The sequence below is a fragment of the Trematomus bernacchii genome, unplaced genomic scaffold, assembly GCF_902827165.1.
Source record: "Trematomus bernacchii unplaced genomic scaffold, fTreBer1.1, whole genome shotgun sequence".
NCBI classification, from domain to species: domain Eukaryota; kingdom Metazoa; phylum Chordata; class Actinopteri; order Perciformes; family Nototheniidae; genus Trematomus; species Trematomus bernacchii.
Genome location: NW_022987524.1, coordinates 3,922,604 through 3,942,650, shown reverse-complemented (window position 1 = coordinate 3,942,650; position 20,047 = coordinate 3,922,604). Strand labels below are relative to the sequence as shown.

General features: G+C 40.1%; 1 protein-coding gene across 1 annotated transcript; it reads left to right on the top strand.

The window, feature by feature from the left end:
* The first annotated feature begins 293 nt into the window (after window positions 1-293).
* On the top strand, window positions 294-16,885 carry LOC117473765 (polypyrimidine tract-binding protein 2-like). The gene is made up of 17 exons (XM_034119592.1): window positions 294-413; window positions 1,827-1,848; window positions 2,747-2,798; window positions 3,539-3,702; window positions 3,843-3,914; window positions 4,010-4,081; window positions 4,175-4,333; window positions 4,585-4,695; window positions 5,124-5,292; window positions 7,770-7,847; window positions 8,817-8,929; window positions 11,123-11,156; window positions 13,169-13,261; window positions 14,123-14,239; window positions 14,349-14,448; window positions 14,570-14,647; window positions 14,913-16,885. The coding sequence occupies exons 1-17, from the start codon at window positions 406-408 to the stop codon at window positions 15,040-15,042; spliced, it is 1,572 nt and encodes a 523-aa protein (XP_033975483.1). The 5' UTR covers window positions 294-405; the 3' UTR covers window positions 15,043-16,885.
* The last annotated feature ends 3,162 nt before the right edge of the window (window positions 16,886-20,047 follow it).

Here is a 20,047-nt window from a genome sequence, read left to right as displayed (position 1 = left end):
TCATTTGAGTTTGATGCATACAAATACTGTACTGTGTATGATGATTGTTGAAAATGCACTTTTACCATAAAAGGCCAGCTCGACCATTTGGTAGAGGCTCATAAAAACAAAACTGTGTGGTCGGTCCAAAAGAAAAATTGTTTGTGGTTATTTGTGGCCCATTTGATAAAAAATTGCAAACAAATAATTTTTCCATAGCTTTTTTCTTGGTCTGGTAGTTAAAGGGTTAAAGCTATACAGGCTGGGCGTGGGCAATGAATGAGCACTAGGCGGCGGTAATGCATCTAATGTTGCTGTTGGTTCCCAGATGCCATTAAAACAAACGAAGAAGAAGAACGCCCATTTTGCTCACATGCATCGAATTGAGCTGAATTATCATCAGACATAAAAGGACAAAGAGCTGCAATGGACGGGTAAATGCCTTTTTTATTGCAATGAATGCTTCTAGCTACATTTCTCACAGCTGTGCTTGGATATTAACTTAATTGACTGCTCCCCGTTCATTTAAGGGATGCTACCTGTTAGCTCAGCTGCGAACCTTGATACTGTAAACCACGAAGAACATGACGTTAGCTAGAAGCCAACTCCCCACCAAGAAATGCGGTCGACTAATGTTGTTTTGCTTGCAGAGAACAGTAAACTGATGGTAGGACATGGTTAAATAGCATTTAACGTATCATATGGTTCTCCTGACTGCAAAGTCATAGGAAGCAAGGTAGTTAGCAAAAAGCTGTTAAAAGAAGCGTTGAAGCTTTAACGCACGCCGCTGTGTGGACGGGCCGTTACTGTAGTTTAGCATCACCTTCTCTCGTGCGCCAGTTACCGTTAGCCTGAGATGAATGAAAAATAACTAACGGTTCCTGTAAGGTTGAATGTTTGCGTGATAAAGCAGTTATTATTGAGGTTGGTGTAACAGTAATGCAAAACAGCAGCTATGTGATAGTGATGTCATCTCCGACATGGTACGCGCACCTGTCAGTTAATTAAAGTCCTTTGTCCGGAGCTTACGTCACAAAAAGTGATTTACCATTAAGCAGAAAGTGATCTCCGTTACAAAATAATGAATCGACACATGGCAATTACATGTATCAGCTAGAGGCAAAAACAACTGATTTATTATAACTCTTACACATGTGTGGCGTAATTTAAATACGGAATTATAATACATTGTGATCAGAGGTGGAAGAAGTACTCGGTACCAGATTGTAGGAATACTCTGCTACAAAGACTCCTGCATTCAAAATGTAAAAGTAGAAAAGTATTAGCATCAAAATATAGTTAAAGTAGCTAAAGTAAAAGTAGTCATTTTGCAGATTGGTCCATTTCAGAATAATATATGTGATATGTTTTATAATGATTGATCATAAAGTGTTCTCAAAGCTGGTAACAACTAGTTTGAATGACTTTGTATACTGCAGGGTAGCTTGTGAATTTACTCTAAAGTCACTAAAGGCATTCAATACATGTAGTGGATTAAAAGTACACCATTTACCTCTGAATGTTAGTGGAGTAGAAGTACAACGTAGCAAAATATTCAAGTAAAAGTCCCTCGAAATTGTACTTGTGTCAGTACAGTACTTGAGTAAATGTACTTCTGATACTTTACTGATTGAGGTCTTCAGATTTTATTCTGAGTGATTGAAATAGCTAAGCCTTCATTATGATGTTTTGTTCATTCCTTTTACTGAGTGATGTCAAATGTTGAGCATGTCTAAACCTCTATTATGCATGACTTTGATCCAAATTGCTTTTCTTCAGTAACTAGGCCTAACATTATTTGCTTTTCTTTATCTTTTGTCATTTCCCTGCATTCCCTCCATTGACAGTGATGTTGCGGTTGGTGTGAAGGCAAGCAGAATTTCATTTTACCATCTTTGACTTTGCACTCTTGCATTTTCTACATTGTTTTGTTCACATATGAAGAAAAAGATTGACAATTGTTGCATTTTATTATAGGCTGGGGAAAATAGATTGTATACTATACAGATGTATAGTGTTGGCTTTGATGTTACAAAATACCATACTAAAAAGATTAATGTTAAACTGTGGAATGGTAGTATAACAGATGGTGTGACTTAACTAAGATTAAAGTAACGTTTTTAGTAATTTTGCGCTTTGTTTGCTGCTGCATGTTACAATGTTTACGTTACAGTAGCTGCATCTCACTTCGGTTAAATGGATTCCTTGCATCCCTCACTTGCGTCGTTTCCCTGCGACTAGTCCCTCCCACCAGGGAAGCATGGAGAGACGCAAGGAAACCACGAGAAGCAGGGAAATGAGTTTTAAGAGCAATGGGACGTTGTTTCCTCCGGAGCGTCACGTGAAGCGACGTCCGTTTGTGATGACGCCGCACAACTGATCGTCTGACAGCAGCCAGATCAGTGCATGCGCTGCATCGTCCAATCAGCGAGCGATACACAGTAAGGGGGCGGGGCAAGTGTCTGAGGATTTCACCGGAGGATGGTCTGGTAGTTCCTCGATTATCGCTCCTCCGTTATCACTCCTCGATCCTCCGGCAAAAATAAGGCCACTGGGACGGTACTCAAGATGTCGCAGACAAATCAACTTCCGGTGATACAGAGCCCGAGGAAATGAAAAATAACCGAAGTGAGACGCACCCAATGTGTACATTGCAGTTCAGACAAGCCAGGATGAATACAGTATGATGTTTAATGTACGTTTGGTAGTATTTTGTCACTGAGAATAAACATTTACTTTATTTCCCTTTTTGTCCTTGTTTATCCAGAGAGGCTCAGAGGAGCTCAACATGTACAGCAGCAGCCCTACCTCTATGACTGGTAAATGTAATCCTTACACATCACAGCTGGAGTCAAGAGATTTAGAAGACGGAGAAGTGGTTGAGAAGTGTTCCATTGGTGGTATATGTTTGTCAGTACTATCAGGATTCAAAAATGAGAAAGGCTGTCTAGGATTTTGATTATTGAATGACTATCCTGCACAGATGATCAGAAAACATTAGAATCATGAATAAAGGGAGCTGAACAAGCAGGGTACTGTATGTTATATACAAACCTTGCATACTGGATATGTTAAATAATTGTAAGGTTCTCTATCTGTAAGCAAACAAATTACATCTAAAGGGAATCTAGATTTTGGGGCTAGAAAATCTAATCTTCTGATTCAACTACCAAACTTTTTTTTAAATAAAAATTGAGAAGCTGGAACAAGGGAATATTTGTCATTTCTGCTGCTGAACTTGATGTTTTACATTAAGTTGACTATTTAAATAATTGCAAAATATTCTTCTGTCAATTAAATAATGAAAGGCCAATTTCCCAGCAGACATTTTGACTTATAATGGAGGACAAGCAAAAGTGCTAACAATTGTTATTAGGCTATATTCTTTTCAAGTGTTCCAGCAAACCATAAGTGAGCCATCATGTATAATGCCAGGAATAAGGCAGCCAAACAGAACTCAGTCATCATTTATTATACTATATACACTTATTGACTTCATCTTTAATGCAGATTTGTGGAGCCATATTCTGATTAATGTCTTAAAATATGATTTGTGCAGCAAACGGCAGTGACACTAAGAAACAGCGTCTGGACGAATCCCCTCCCTCCAGAGTTCTCCACATCAGGAAACTTCCCAATGAAGTGTCAGAGACTGAAGTCATTGCTCTGGGGCTGCCCTTTGGAAAGGTCACCAACATACTGATGCTGAAGGGGAAAAACCAGGTAAACTCTGACACAACGGCATCCCACTTTTAGCTTCAACTGAATAAAATGTTCCCTCTCTAAAGAAAAGAAGACAGTAAAACATTGTCCTGGATATTATTTGTTATTCACATAAAGATAAATATTACTCTGTTTTTCAGGCTTTTCTGGAGCTGGGTACAGAAGAAGCAGCCATTACGATGGTGAACTACTACACAGCTGTCACGCCACAGGTGTGTGGTCCATTCCTGTTGCACAATATAATTTCTGCTGTAATCTCTTGATCTGCTAAATAAATAGCTTATTAAATGGTTCCTATTCTATTTAGGTCCGAAACACTCCTGTCTTCATCCAGTACTCTAACCATAAGGAACTGAAAACAGACTCCGCTCTGAACCAGGTACACAGAGATATATTTATACACTTGACTTCAGCTTCACCAGTCTGAGGGCCTTTCCCCCCATCATAAATCCATTGTTTTCTCTCCACCCAGAGGGCCCAGGCAGTGCTGCAGGCGGTGTCAGCCGTTCAGGATGGAAGCTCTCCATCCTCTGACCCTGGAGTTTTAGACCTAGCTCCACCCCCCAGCCCTGTCCTACGAATAATCATCGACAACATGTTTTATCCTGTCACACTGGATGTTCTACAACAGGTAACACCTGAACATGTTGTCTAGACCCCCCATTGGTACACACACCCCCATGCCTTTTTAATTATGACTAATGTTTTGAATATATTTTTTCAAAAGCACATATTAGTTGACATGTTATTTTCATAATGTGATAGTTGTTTGGGTGTGTGTGTGTGCATAACTTAAAACTAATATTTTGACCTGGTGAACTGTTATTTATATCCTAGCTTTGTGATGGGTTTTTTTCACCATGAATTCTTTGAATTTTGCAGATCTTCAGTAAGTTTGGGACGGTAATGAAGATTATAACCTTCACCAAGAACAACCAGTTTCAGGCTCTTCTGCAGTTCAGCGAACCCGTCAATGCACAACAAGCTAAACTGGTAGGACCACACTGCATGAACATTTTGGTTAACTGATAATATGGTTATTTTATTATAATTTGTTGTTGTTTTTTATGCTGCTGCAATACAAACAAGTACCTCTTATCTTATTTCTATTTTAGTCAAGTTTCTAACTATGCAATAACAGGATTTAGATTCAATTCAGGCAGTTAACATATTGCCTTTCAGCCATTTTAACATGTTTGGCTTTAGATGTAGACAGACACATCAGCCAAGGAGATGAATAACTCTAAATGTCCAGTTTAGTATGTATCATGGGCACAAATCTTTAAAAAAACATTCAAAAGAAATTCAAGATTGTTTGTTCATGTAAAGGACAAACAATTACTACTCCTTTCAGCTGATACTTATCAATGAAATGTTGTTGAAAGAATAGTTTAATTCTTTATCCCGTTTCCCACATCCAGTCTTTGGATGGACAGAACATCTATAACTCATGCTGTACTCTGCGGATAGACTTCAGTAAACTGGTGAACCTCAACGTGAAATACAACAATGATAAGAGTCGAGACTACACCAGACCTGACCTTCCTACTGGAGACGGAGAGTCAGCCAACAAGGATCACTCTTTATTGGGTAAACACACTTCTGTCGTTGTCTAACTACACTACATCCATTCATGTATCCCAATGGAGTATTTATAATACTGAGCTTCTACACAAATGGCCCCCTCTATCCGCTAAAAAGACCCCCTCTAAGTTGTTCCTTTGCTAGTGCTAGCAAACACCTATGTGTGCATCAGTCAGGGTGCCTCATAATACAGAAAATAACATATGGATAGGTTTATTTGTCACATGCTTGTGGTAATGCATGCTTCATCCTATCTTTATTTATTTTTTACATAGTCACTGATGTATTTTCTTTAACACACTTTATTTATAATTATTAGAAATATATTATTCACATGCATTCATGTTTCATCACTAATCATAGCAACCCAGTCATAGATAAAGTGTTCATCCTGGTCAGAGATCAGTTATAACATCCTAGCACACTAAAGAGTCAGGGCTGATCAATACATCTGAAATTAATTAAAAAAAACACAACATGGACCGAAGTTCAATATCCAATTTGCAGTTGACGTAATAATCATTAAAGGCAAAATATGTTTTCAAATACAATGAATTCAGTATGGAGTAATACAGGAATGAGTCCTAAACCCGGAAATTAGTTAGCATTTCAAGGATTCCCCCGTCTCGAAGATTTGAAACATTGACTAGAATGTTTGGTTGGATTCCCAAAATATGGTCTGTAGTTAACACAAGCTTACTTGTTCTACAACATCAAATAAGTCACACGAGGTGTATTTACATTATGTTTGGATGTATGCTGCATCATTAGAGTATCCTCTTGCTGGATGGTATATCAATATCATTTACCAATTCTGTCATCCAATTTTTTTCATTTTTTCATCCAAGTTATTGCATTGATGATGGACTTTGTTTCTTAATAATTTATAATGATCAGATTCATATTCAATAACAGTCATGCTTAAGAGAATACTTTTTCTATGCTGTGGAACCACTCCTATATTTATATATTTATTGACCATTTCATTTATATTTTCCATCTGTTCCCGACACCAACATCTTTGTTACTGTTTTTAATCGGGGTGTGAATGTGGGTCAAAATACATGCGAACAGTTTATTTGATAAACAAGTACATTTGACCTGTGTTATCCTACTCCTGAGGTTAATTAACTAAACAAATTGTAAATAATGTGAACTTACAGAACTGTAAAAAAAACAAGTATTTACTCCAAAGTGTGTGTGTGTGTGTGTGTGTGTGTGTGTGTGTGTGTGTGTGTGTGTGTGTGTGTGTGTGTGTGTGTGTGTGTGTGTGTGTGTGTGTGTGTGTGTGTGTGTGTGTGTGTGTGTGTGTGTGTGTGTGTGTGTGTGTGTGTGTGTGTGTGTGTGTGTGTGTGTGTGTGTGTGTGTGTGTGTGTGTGTGTGTGTGTGTGTGTGTGTGTGTGTGTGTGTGTGTGTGTGTGTGTTGTTTATGTAGCAATAACACACGACATATATCTTTTTAAATGTCTCCAGTACCGATAAAAAGACAGATAACGTTGGAGCTTAATGGTACCACAGTCTTTAATAAGTCATCCCCGGGGCCCTTTAATACCGGGCTCGGTGCCCATCCCTAGTGTAGTGTGCACTGAGGTGCTAACACATGAGAGCTTAAAGCCCGTAAAAATGCTCATACACTTGAAAACGAAGCACCCGTCTCTTGCCACTCCGCCGAAAGGAGAGAGAATTGCAAAGCCAAAAGAAAGTCCTAACCAAACAACAATCCTTACCAAAGCTCAAAAGACATCATATGAGGTGGCATAAATAATCGCACAGGCAAAAAAGCCACACGCAATCGGGGAAACCCTAATAAAACATGCTGCTATATAAAGAATGCAATCTTTTTGGAAAACAACCAAAACGACATTTCACTTGAAGTTATACTGTCTTTGTATTTTTGACGTATAAGTGTGCTATCATGAAAGTCACCCATACTCATCTGCTCGCTCTCTCAGGACAAACATGCTCAACCTACTGTCTGTCCCACGTACTCGCCTTAAGACCCGTGGTGATCGAGTGTTCCAGGCTGCGGCTCCTAAACTGGAACGCTCTGCCCGCTCACCTACGGTCCGCTGACTCTGTAGACTCTTTGAAATGTCATTTAAAGACATTCCTGTTTGGGCAGGCGGTTGGGTCACTTGTGTGCTTTTATTGTGTTTTGAGCACTTAATTCGTATGATGTTTTAATGCTTTGTCAAGCACTATGTCTGTGAAAAGCGCTTTATTATAAATGTTACTTACTATCATTGTGTCAACAGTATTTCACTTTATATTAGAACAAATATTGTTTCTAGTCTGTTGGGAGCAAGATAATTAGTTATATTCATTTCAGCTACAAAACGAGTTTCTTCAACATGTTCCCACGGTATCATACTGTCACGGTTTCAATCATTTGCAGACTCAGACTGTTGCTGGTCTTTTGGTATTTGTACTCTTACACTATATCAGTGTTTTGTGGTATAAATCTAGTTGTCGTTGTCTCTTAGGTACCCCATCTGGAGCGCTAGCTTCCTACTCGAGTGGAGGAGGATACTCAAACTCTCTCTCCCTCTCGCAGGGCGGAGGTACCTATCTTTTCATCATTCCTAATAATAATGATTCTGTTTTCCATCACTCTGCCTCTGCTCTTTCCTTCATGCTGCTGCCCTGTCTCATGTCATGTCCTATTATCGTTCTCTAAAAGTGCAAGCACTGGAAAATAATTCAAATTCAGTGGTTGGTTGATAGTACAGCTATATTAATAGATGAGGGAAATATATTTATGATTAGCTGGAATCAGTTATGTTGTAAACATCGTTTTCTTTATTACATATTTTGATGCAGGTCAACTGGAATTGATAAGCCTAAATTAATTGTGACTCAAAATGTGGCTTAGACTTTTGTAAACTGAGGTTCCTTAGCTAGTTAATTCTTAACCAGCTGCATATGTGTAGTGCAGAATTACTGGGCTATAATTGCTTTTACTTTTGTGTGTATTTTCACAAAAAGTACATTTTGTTAAGGTTTATTTAAGTCATTATCATGAAACATTGTTGTGGCGCAATCCTTTGCATATGCAGTGAAACAGTAAGAACGCATCATCAAATGTGCTACCCTTGAATATATTGAAATATCGAAATTGAATATATGTATGGACATAGCAGAATGCAGGGTGTTTTATATATTAGTTTGTGTGACTGTGGGCCCTAGGACTAGGTTGTTTGATAACAGTTCAGTGCAGTGCAAGTGCACTTTAATTCAGTTTTAGAACTTTAAAAAGTTGCACATTAATTATAATGTATTTTGTAATTAAAATCTTGCCATCTTGTTGATTGAGGAAGCAAGCACATCTCCATCCTTCATTATAATATATTTTTCTTTTTGTGCTTCAGATTTCTTTGCATTATTTTGATGTCGTAAAACTGTGAGATAATTGTGAAAGCGGCTAAGATTAAGATTTGTTTTGGGTTTGTGTTTTGTTGCAGCAAGTGTTTTAGTGGTTTGTGCTTCCTGCTGCTGTGTGACATGTTGATTGTCTCGTGCTGTGCCACCAGGAGCCATCAGTCCTCTGAGCGCCGCAGCAGCAGCGGCGGCGGCGGCTGGTCGTGTTGCTCTGTCCGGGTCCGGAGTGTCAGGAGTCCTGTTGGCATCAAACCTAAATGAAGAGGTACACATGCCATAAGTTAACTCAATGAGTATCTGCAATCTCCTCTTTAAATCACTCATTTTCACAATTTAACCCACACCACTGGATCATTTTCAGCTTAATTGAAGTATGATTTACTGTGTTGGTCTGTGATTGTGTTTGTCCACCCTGAAATAGTACATTATGTCTCTATCTGATCTCCAAAGTTCTGTTTTTGAAGCTCTGTTTCTCTTAACTAAATTCCCACCTTACATACTTATATCTTAGATTTCAGTTTCTTCTGTCAGTTTTCATTTTCTTCTCTAATTCTAAATGTGTACCTACTCCATCTGGTCCTCTCCAGTATCTGTTATCTGATCTGTGTTCCATCTCTCCGTCAGAGTGCTCTGGGTTCTCTCTCTGTTCCTCTGTCAGACTCCATAGTGGAGTCACGTTTCCCTTTCTAAAGGGATTTTGTGTCTTGGCTGTTCTCTGGTGACCAATCAGCAGCATACACTTGGGGGGTTGATTTTGGTGTGGCCATTGTTCACGTTGTGAGTGTTGAGTCCTGGGGATGGTTTTCTCAGTCACTTGTTCATTCTTTCTCAACTGTGTCATCAAATGGACAGATCTCTGGTCAGAACTGAGTCAGTTGTATGCAGTACACTTCCCCTGTCTCCAGCGTAGCATTAGAAACACAAAATACACATTTGACTGTATAAACCCAGTTTGCTTGAGAACTGGACAAAGTGAGACATTTTCTATATTGTAAAACATGATGTAAAAAATGATGACACCAGTACCCATGAAGTTATAACGATACCAATGGATTCAGTCAAAACTTTTCAATACCACCACCCCTCCCCATTGAATATTTACAAGACAAATATATATTAAAGTGTAAAAAAAAATTGAAATGTATTAAATAACTGTACAAAACTGTTAGGTGAAGTATTAATGACCAACTCCGTGAAATGCACACTTGACTTCGCTACATATTGCATTTAAACAATAACGCCGCCATCGAAATGCAGGTATCATTTGACTGCAGAAGCTTCAAAACGACTTGCTACTGTGTGATTTTGGTCATTCCTGAAACTGAGACTTTTATTAGTCATTGACGCTGGTAACACAGAGTACTAAGCAGCCCACTATCCCGCTGAATCAAAAGAAATATGGCGTGGTCCAAATTTTTATTTTTTTATTTTGCAGATTATATTTGAAGATTTACTTCCTTAAAAACATATGAATATATATTTTTGCAATAAAGTTACCAAATGTAAGTGGCATTGTTTGTTCCCCTTCAGTGGCCTCATGTGATCTGGTTGTCCCTCTGCTCCATGGTCCCGCCCCCCTTTGGTCTGATATCTCCTGCCAATCACAGTTCATCCCTCATTCACTTATATATTTCATGCTTTATTCATTTTTCCGTTCTCAAATGTATTATTTTCTACCCATCCTTTCTTGACCTCACTGATCAATGCATCCAGCAGGAAATATGCGTGTGAAAACAGGTGTGTGTGTGTGTGTGTGTGTGTGTGTGTGTGTGTGTGTGTGTGTGTGTGTGTGTGTGTGTGTGTGTGTGTGTGTGTGTGTGTGTGTGTGTGTGTGTGTGTGTGTGTGTGTGTGTGTGTGTGTGTGTGTGTGTGTGTGTGTGTGTGTGTGTGTGTGTGTGTGTGTGTGTGTGTGGTGTGTGTGTGTGGTGTGTGTGTGTTGTGTGTGTGTGTGTGTGTGTGTGTGTGTGTGTGTGTGTGTGTGTGTGTGTGTGTGTGTGTGTGTGTGTGTGTGAGGAATGGAACCAGCCATCATTCAGACTCCGTTGATGTTCCACTGATGCTCTGTTTACTGACCTCTGCTTTGGTTTTTGTCCTCCTCTCCTCCTTTCTCCCTTCCCGCCTCCTTTCTTCCCTCCTCTGCTCCCCCCTCACACATTTATGTTCTCCCCTTTTGCCCAAACATCCTTTAATGTCATAAACTTCCCCTTGAAACCTTTCCCTCTCTCTTTTTTTTAAACTCCTTTTCCTATCTTCCCTCCTCACGGTTTTTAATCCGGTCCAACCCGACTTTGGGTTTGCCATTTTTGACCCCTCCAAAACCTTCCATCTTTGCTCATCACCATGGAAACCACCACCTCCCCCCTCGTCCAACACTGGGCGTCTGATCTCTACCTTCGTCTCTCCTCTTCCTCTGCTCCTCCTCTTCCTGTCCTCTGCTCTGCGGTCTCTCTCTCTAAAGATGGTCACGCCTCAAAGTATCTTTACCCTCTTCGGTATGTTCAACCTCTTCTATTCTATCTGTATATCTCTCTCTGTTAATCCAATTTTGTTCACTTTCTTCAGTGAGGTCGTGGACAAGCTATTCCTCTGTATCTTTCTGTATCTCCAAGCCTCCCTCTATCATGTGTGTTACACAGGATACTGTGTGTTTGGTCCGCTTATTTCTTTACTGATACACTGATTTACACCAAAATCCTTCCTGTGCTGTGGAGACTCTGTTCCATGACGTGGTGTGAAGCGTCCCTCTACTTTCACACACAGGTTATTGTGAGGTTCACAATAGTGTAATAATAATAATACTCAAACTATTAGCATATAGCATGGCTGCAGCTTGCAGAAACAATAATTACCACAGGAAAATATTTCATTGTACAAACTATATAAGGACAACTGTACTCGGCCAAAGATGGAAGTGCTAAAATCACTACTACAGATTGTAGTCATTTATTCATTCCAGAGACTGTATGTTGAATGGTTTTGGAGCTTTACTAAGGGCGCATTCACACCAGCCTTTTATAGTCCGGTTGAATCGAACCCTGGTGCGTTTAGCCGCTTGGTGCGGTTCGTTTGGGTCGGTGTGAACACAGTCCGAGACCTCTTAAGTGAACTAAACAACCGGACTCTGGTCCGCTAAAATAGGTGGTCTCGGACCGCTGGCTAGTGAACTCTGGAGCTGTTCATTGCTGGTGTGAACGCAGTCCGCACCAAAACATAGGAAGCGTAGTATTTACGTGTCACAAGAACGCGGGTGTCTTCAAAATCGATAGCGGAAGAGTGAAGCAGAATGAAGTGTTGAACAGTGTCGTGTAAAGTAAAAACAACTATCAAACTAAAAACTATACATAAAAGTCAGAGCCACCTGCCGTCGGTGAAACCCCCTCCTGACTGCAGAACGTCTCTCATTATAGGCCTATGTGTTATAATGTTTTGTATCGCACGTTGTCTGATTATATAATCATATGCGCCGTTGCTGTTGATATGCTCTCCAGATTAACAACAGCATGAAAATAACCTGCATGCTCCATGGCGGAGGCTCCGGTAGAAATTGCCTGGATTTGCGTTTTTACCCCCTTAATGTCTGACCAATGGTTGAACAGCATTTCCGAGCACATGACTTGTGTTTAAAGTTTATAGTCCGTTTGAGTTTTGCCCGTGTGAACGCAAACCGAACCTTCTGAAAAATGAAACAATGCAACAAACTGTGGTCTGGTGCGCACCAGAGAAGCGGACTATTAGGTGTGAATGCACCCTAAGACTCATTCCTCTACAGTCCTTCTGTCCTTCTGCTTTTTTTCTCCAGATTTGGACTAATAAAGAGTATTCATAGTTCACCTTTTCATTTAAATGTGTACAACTATGACATTGGGGTTACTCTAACTCTTAAACTAGGCCCATCGTAACGCTCACAGTAGACGTGTTTGTTACTGTGTAAGCTACTTGAGGATACGCCTATATCTTTTAAAGCCTTAAATTATCAAGGCCTAAAAACTAAAAATGGTATTAGGTCTTCTTTCTGTATTTAATTGTACATATTTGTCTCTACAACATATTCTATCAGCAGTTGGTGCATGTCTTTTCAAAGGTTTTCTAAAAATAGATTTTTCTCCTACCCTGTGCAGTTATGGTTTTACATTTTGAAGCGTTGTATGTGGCTGGTGAATCTCGGCGGAGTCACTCTGCTGTACAGAAGGCTCTGACTGAGTTTCTAGTGGATGTCAAATGGGAGGATTCCATCTTTTCCTTTCATTTGTCGTTCTAGCACTAACTTTATTCCCTTCGTCCTTCACACCTCTTCTTTTTTATCTTCGTTGGCTCCATCTCTCCTGCTCTGTCTGTTCTGTCCTCTTTCTGGTCCTCTACTCCACCCTGCTCTCTCTCTCTCTCTCTCTCTCTCTCTCTCTCTCTAGCTCTCTCTCTCTCTCTCTCTCTCTCTCTATCTCTCTCTCTCTCTCTCCCTCTCTCTCCCTGTCTTGGTCTGCCTCTCTCGCTCTCTCTCTACCTTCAGGAGTGTATGGTGATGTCCAGAGGGTGAAGATCCTCTACAACAAGAAGGACAGTGCTCTGATCCAGCTGTCTGACGGCAACCAGGCTCAGCTGGGTGAGTGTTTACAGCAGCAGCATCATATTTCTGTAAGCCCACTGGGAAGTTAGCATCGCAAGGGATTTAGAGAAGTCTCTTTTAGACACTCGTTAGCAACCACCGATTTAATCAGAGGCTTCAGACATTCACCAGTGGGGTGTTAACTGACGTATTTGATGTTGTGGAACAACATTTCAAATCTCTTCATCTTGTGTTAAACATTTAAACAAAAACACATTTAAAAAGCAAGAACTCCAAGACCAGGAAACTAAAAGCTGTAAACTGCCGACTCATTTCAGGGTTTTAGGGCTGAATTCTGCAGCACTCTTTTGAAATGCAAAACCAGTTGAATCAAGATTTGATGTTTTTGACTATGAAAGCACATGTGATGGTGAAGTCCTGATATGCACACTGACCCCCTGCTCCTGGATTTGTATCCAATATATAGAATACAGAATTTAAAACCGGATATGCAATACATGAACATTTTCTCTGAGAGGAATGTGGAACACAGCATTCTGTGCTCAGCTTAACATAAAAAACATATTTTGAAATATAGTTAGTGAAATCAATATATTTCTGTACCGACTAGTTTGAAGAGTTGTAACATATTTAAAACATTGACATTCAAATGATGTAGTTTTTTTAATTATTTAATTGTTTCACTTTTGTTAAAGCCCGTATTTCTGCACAGTTGCAGATAAAGGTTAGGCTACACCAATACTAGATATATAGCAAGGTAATGTATTATTTAACCATAGACATTTTTTATGGATTTCATATAATGGACATACGGGCCTGATGTACTGTGTCAGCATATTTGGAAATGCTTTTATGCTTTATCACTAATCCGTATTTCCTTTTTGTCCTCATGTGTAGCGATGAGCCACTTGAATGGTCAAAAGGTGTTTGGTAAAGTTATGAGAGTGACGCTGTCCAAACATCAGACTGTGGCTCTGCCCAGAGAGGGGCTGGACGACCAACTGCTAACCAAAGGTAAGACGTATCTGCATCTTGAATAAAAGCTACTCCAGGTTTATTTCCTCTTGACCAATCTGTATGGGTCACATTGTCATTATGTCTATATTGTGTTTGTGTTGGACAGATTTTTCTGGCTCACCTCTCCATCGCTTTAAGAAGCCAGGCTCCAAAAACTTCCAGAACATCTTTCCTCCCTCTGCAACACTTCACCTCTCCAATGTCCGGTAGTACAACCACTTCATCTGTCAGTCGTAACACTCTTTTTCTTACGCCATGCCAATAGTTGAATCAGTGTATCCCTCCGTGCTGCTGTGCTCTAACACTGCGTTACCTCTGCTCGTCCAGGGATGGAGTTGGAGAGGATGATCTCCGCCTTCTGTTCTCTAACAGTGGAGGAACTGTCAAGGCCTTCAAGTTCTTCCAGTAAGAATCATTTCAACACCTGAACTCTTCTTAATTATTTTTATATTCTTATATATCTATGAAATATTTCAACATTCAACTCAATCATTTGATAGTAATATAAAAACAAACTAGACTCATATCTTCTGTACTATACATTAACAATCAGTAGGTTCTCAGCTAACCTTCCAGGAATAATCCCTACCCTGCAGAGAGATGACATATTGTGAATCTTTCCCGGTTACTCACCATGATATTGAGCGGTTTGTCTGTGCTGCCTCCTCAGGGACCGTAAGATGGCCCTGATCCAGATGACGTCGGTGGAGGAAGCCATCCAGACTCTGATGGAGCTTCACAACTATGACATGGGAGGAAATCACCATCTGAAAGTTTCCTTTTCCAAGTCTACCATCTAACCCTGACAGGAGGAAGTCCACACCATTTTTGGACATTTTCTGTTAACCTTTGCTGCACTTTCCCCACATATTTGATTAAGTAGTACAATGTTTTATCACTTAAATGTGCTTTAATTTCCAAAGCATCAAATATATTTTCTTGATCAGTAGAAGTAGAACAACCATCAGTGTTGGCCTAAAGGTAGTTTTCAAAGTAAACACCTTTCTGCAGCAGACAGCAGCTGATCATCCTGTTTAGATGATCTCCTGTTGCCGTAGTGATGTCTACAGGAGCACCCTTCTGATCACAGCCTCCTGTGAATCTGAGAATCTGCTCATCGGTCCCAAAACCTTTAAAGAATTGTCCAGAGAGGAATGTTGAACGCTTCTTTTCAGCCTGTTGTTTCCCTTTATTCAGCAGAGTTTTGGTTTTAGATTAGATTTTCTTTTCAAGGGCAAACAGCTGTTTATTTGTATTTCCCTACCCAGTGATAACCTGTCGGTTTTGTAGTAGTGTTGTTTTTCTCCTATATTTAGAGGTCTGTTATTTCACATTTGTTGCTACTTGAACCACTTATTGTTCCCCAAGCGAATGCACATTTGAAACCCAAACTACCAGATGTTGTCCATACAATCATTTCCCTTTTTTGTAGTAACTCCAAAATACCTGTCATGTCACTCCATCATCACCATGGTGACGACTCTTTCCTTCTGGAGGGTATCAGCTGCTGCCTCGCTACAGTTGTCTTTAAAACAGTTTCTCAGTGTGCCAGTTCACTCCTCTAAATGACTTTGGGGCACTCAAATAGTAAGTAAAAACATTTACAAAATAAAAGTAAAGAGATGGATGGGATTTTCATTAAAGCTTAGCGTGCATTTCATGCTGTTCTGCTCTCATCTGCAATGTAAATATGACCAGTTTTACATTACCAACACACTTGTATACTTTGTAGGCATGTTGGGTACCTACACAAGAACAGCTTGCAGCTTTAAAAATGTTGCTGCAGCACACAGAATCACTTTAAATGTAGTTTCAACACCACATGTTCCTTGTTGTTCAGTGACGTACAATTTGAAAATATAAAAATACCATTTTCCCTAATATTCCAGTAGCTGAACAATCACCTTGAAGCTGTTCATAGATTATTTAAACGAAAGCTTTGACAAACCCTTTCTAGGAGGATGTCTACTCTAAAGGCATTCTGGGAAATTTGAATCATTCTTTGAGGCTCATGATGCTTGTTGAGGACAATTGAATATGATTACATTAACACATGCTTACACATTGATGACCCTAAAGTGGAGTTTTTAGTGAAGAATAGAGCCACCTGAAAAAGTGACTCTTTTCTGAACCAGTGTGTGAGTGGGTGCACACACACACACACACACACACACACGGTTTCAACATGTGATTCTGGTCTTGGTCTCTGATTGTGGGAGGAGGCCTGTTGGGACCAAAGTGTGTGCCTTTAGTCTGATTTGGTCTGTTGTGTCTTCAAACAGATGTACTGCTAATGTCTGTTGATCAGGTTTTAAACGTGTAGAAACAGATGTATTGTTGATTATTACTCGTCCTCCAGTCCTCTGTCTCATTTGAAGCAGAGATGCACAGACACTGGTTCCTGTTCCATCTGAGGAAGTGTTTTTTTCACTCATCTCTGGTGCTTCAGCTGCAACATGTTTTCTTCAGGAGATGTTACAAATGCTCTGCTTGAGTCCATTTTCTTTTGTGGTAAAAATTCAGATTAGCCCAAATTAAACATGTCTTTTCTACCAACAAACCCAAGAGATATTGTTTGTGTGACTAGCTTCAGGCCTCTCCTCTGTATCTCAGCTGTCAATAAACGTCTCTCCCTCTGTCCAGTTCTGTCTCTCTGCTCTCGCTTCTTTCTCTCTACTTTCACATCTTTAACGCTCTTCTGTCTGCATTTCTGCGCACTCTTGAAAGCATCCACAAGAACATTTTTTTTGTCAATTTCTATTGAAAAATAGAAATTGTATTTACCTAATCCATTTACAAAGTAAAGAATGGGTTAAAAAAAAATCTTGAAAAGGTAATTATATATTTTATGAGCAGCACCGCCTTCCTCTATCAATTTAAGATGATATATCCATGCTGCTCAGTCCATGGTTCTCTTCTTAAAAAGGCATGGCTTAGATGAAGAAGACACCACTCTTTTTTAGCAGAATGGTACAGTCCAATTATACAGGTCCTTCTATTGAGACAGGTGTTATTCAGCAGCTGCAGGACACTGACAGGAAAGATGTTAGCACTTTACAATTAACACAGTAAGTAAAGACAAGAAAATCTAACAATATAAAACAGGTAGAAAAAGTGCCTTGGTGAACAAATATCCTTCAATGATCCTGGTTTCTTGTTTGGCTTGTAGTTATAGCTATATCAAATGACACAGTCGCTAGTCAGATCCTTTACAGCAAGTACTCGGTTCCATTAACCAGAGCTTTGTGATGCAGCTTCGTTCTGGAGATGAGATGAGGGGAAATGAGCACTCTCATTTGTCTGTTCTCTGCCTTTGATTTCTTTATCAAACACTCACTAATGAGGGTCTTATGGCACATGGGGTCTTAAAAAGGGAAGACAGAGAGCATGAGCGGAAGGAGAAGACAAAAGAGAGAGTAAATATAGACTAATGGACTCATCCGGGTTAATTACCCGTCCTCGGTTTAATCAGCCGTGATTCGGTCAGGCTGGAGCATCAGCGCTGCAGATTGCTTTATAATCTTTATAAAATGTGAAGGCGTGATCAGCGGGACACACACACGCACACACACACTGGACCGAGCAGCTTGGGTCTAAAGGCAGAGCGTGTGATCAGATTCAGACTGCAGAGACATCATTACTCTACTTTCATAAGGAACATGAAAATGTAGCCTCATTCTTTTTATTTAGTTTTGGCCTGTCATTGTAAAAAGCAAGCTTTATTGATCGCATGAGAATTGACTGCATCCTGTCAGTGAGCTGTTTCCAGCTGCTGGTGTTGTGTTTTTACTGTCCTGTTACTGTTACTTACTGAGACACAGAGCCATTGTTAACTCAAACCTGGCTTTTCCTGTTTTGCCAACGTGAGATGATATGTTTTAAAAAGTAATGAATTATGAATGACTTACCACCCCTAATGTGGCAGTTAAAACCTGTGTTTATGATGACTAAACTGGTGAAAAGATGTTGCCAGGATACACTTGTGGAAGCCAAGTGTTGCCAGGTGTTTAGTGTTCTATTACCATCGGACACAGGAGGTCGAAGTGCACTCTACACAATAATCCAAACGGGAATAAAAATATTAAAGATCTCCTTTCATGCTATTTTTAGGCATATATTATGGGTCTCGGAAATATAAAAAACATATCTATGATGTGTTTTGCTCAAAATACCAAACAGATCATGCATTTTAGACATCCCTCATATCCCTCTATTTGAGCCCTGTTAGAGAATGGCTGATTCCCCGCCCCCTTTTGAGCAGCAGGCACACTGTGATTCTGTGGAGCTGTCTGCTCTGCTCAGAGGCAGCTAAATGCTGCCGTGATTAAACGCCATATCATGTTCCAAACCACATCAAGGATTATTTCTGAAACAGTATGGAACTCAAATGCTTTTTTGAGTGAGTTCCTTTTTTTATTTCCTGCTTTTTCACACATACTCTCTCCATTACAGGTTAGCTCTGAGTGTTAGCGATGCTTGCTAATGTAAACACAGACCAGGGCTGAAGTCGAATAGTCCATTTAGCTTAGGAACCTTCCTAACGGAGTGAAATGACCCGGAAGTCCCTCAGTGGCAGCAATGATAAGTGCCGTTCGAATTATCTAGATCAGTGGTTCCCAAAGTGGGGGGCGCAGAGGCATGACAGGGGGGGCGCGAGAGACCAGGAGGAAAAATGGTTATTATTAAAAAAAATATATATCATAATTTGAAAAATTATTGATTAGAAAATAATATGATACAGTACAGTACTATTACGTCTGGGTCTCTGTGTTTCATTAAAGCTCGGCTCTGTGTGTGTGTGGAACGAGCCATTTTGTGTGCGTGCGCGAGCGAGAGAGAGAGAGCGCACCGGTACCGGAGATCGTTGTTGTTAGCTTCTGGTGCTAGCGAGCTACGCTAACGGATATAAGGAGTTTTTTCAACAACAGAGTGGAGGAGAGTCCTCTCCTGTCAGACTGAGAGACTCAGTGAGCTAAAGGACTCTCTCAGTGTTATCTCAGTGGGTCTCAAACGTTTTGGTCACCATTAATGTAAACAATTATTTCCGAGGCACACGTTTATATGATCATTATAGTTATAAAAAAGAGAATAAATGAAAAACAGGTATGAAATACTATATGACAGTAAAAAAAGAATAAAGTTTAAAAGGGTGATTTGTAAAATATCCATAAAGAAAAAGTAAATCTGTTTACAGTTCTGTTTCAAATGGGTGTTGAGAGAGGTATCCATAGATCTCTTCATTTTGCTGGCCACCGAAAGCTTCAGAAGCTTCAAAAGTTGAACATTGCTCAACTTTTGAAGCCTGAGATGCTTGGAAAGCTCCGCTCTGCTTCCCACAATGCAGTTCGGCAAAAAGTGAGGCAAAGTGAATGGGCAGAAGCGTTGGAAGATTTTTTTAACGCTGCTGTGTGGACGTACCGTAACAGTCGCGGGTACATTGTGTATATGCGTGGGGAGTGTTGCAGTAGAAAATTCAACTGTAGCGCCCGGTACATTAATGGGAAACCCTAAATGTTTGAGCACCCTCTATGAAACGTCAAGCTACCCCACAGCACCCCCAAAATAAATCTCTGGCGCCGCCACTGAGCCTGACTTGTGTTGGGGAGGCCCGACTTCTTTTTTTTCTCCAAAGGGGGGGCCTGACAGAAAAAGTTTGAGAACCACTGCTCTAGATGATAGGAAAGGAGGTTTCAAACTTCCTTTATAACCTCCTTTAGCTTAGGAACCACTGGACCTCCCTCGCCGAAAGGAGAGGAGAAAATGCTGCCCCACAATGCCTTGCAGCCGCAGCATTTGCCGTCACAC

Excerpts from the sequence above, each read along its gene's own strand:
- LOC117473765 (XM_034119592.1), top strand. Across the intron at positions 4,696-5,123 it reads ATGCACAACAAGCTAAACTG|TCTTTGGATGGACAGAACAT; the intron begins GTAGGACCACAC and ends TCCCACATCCAG. Across the intron at positions 14,648-14,912 it reads AAGGCCTTCAAGTTCTTCCA|GGACCGTAAGATGGCCCTGA; the intron begins GTAAGAATCATT and ends CTGCCTCCTCAG.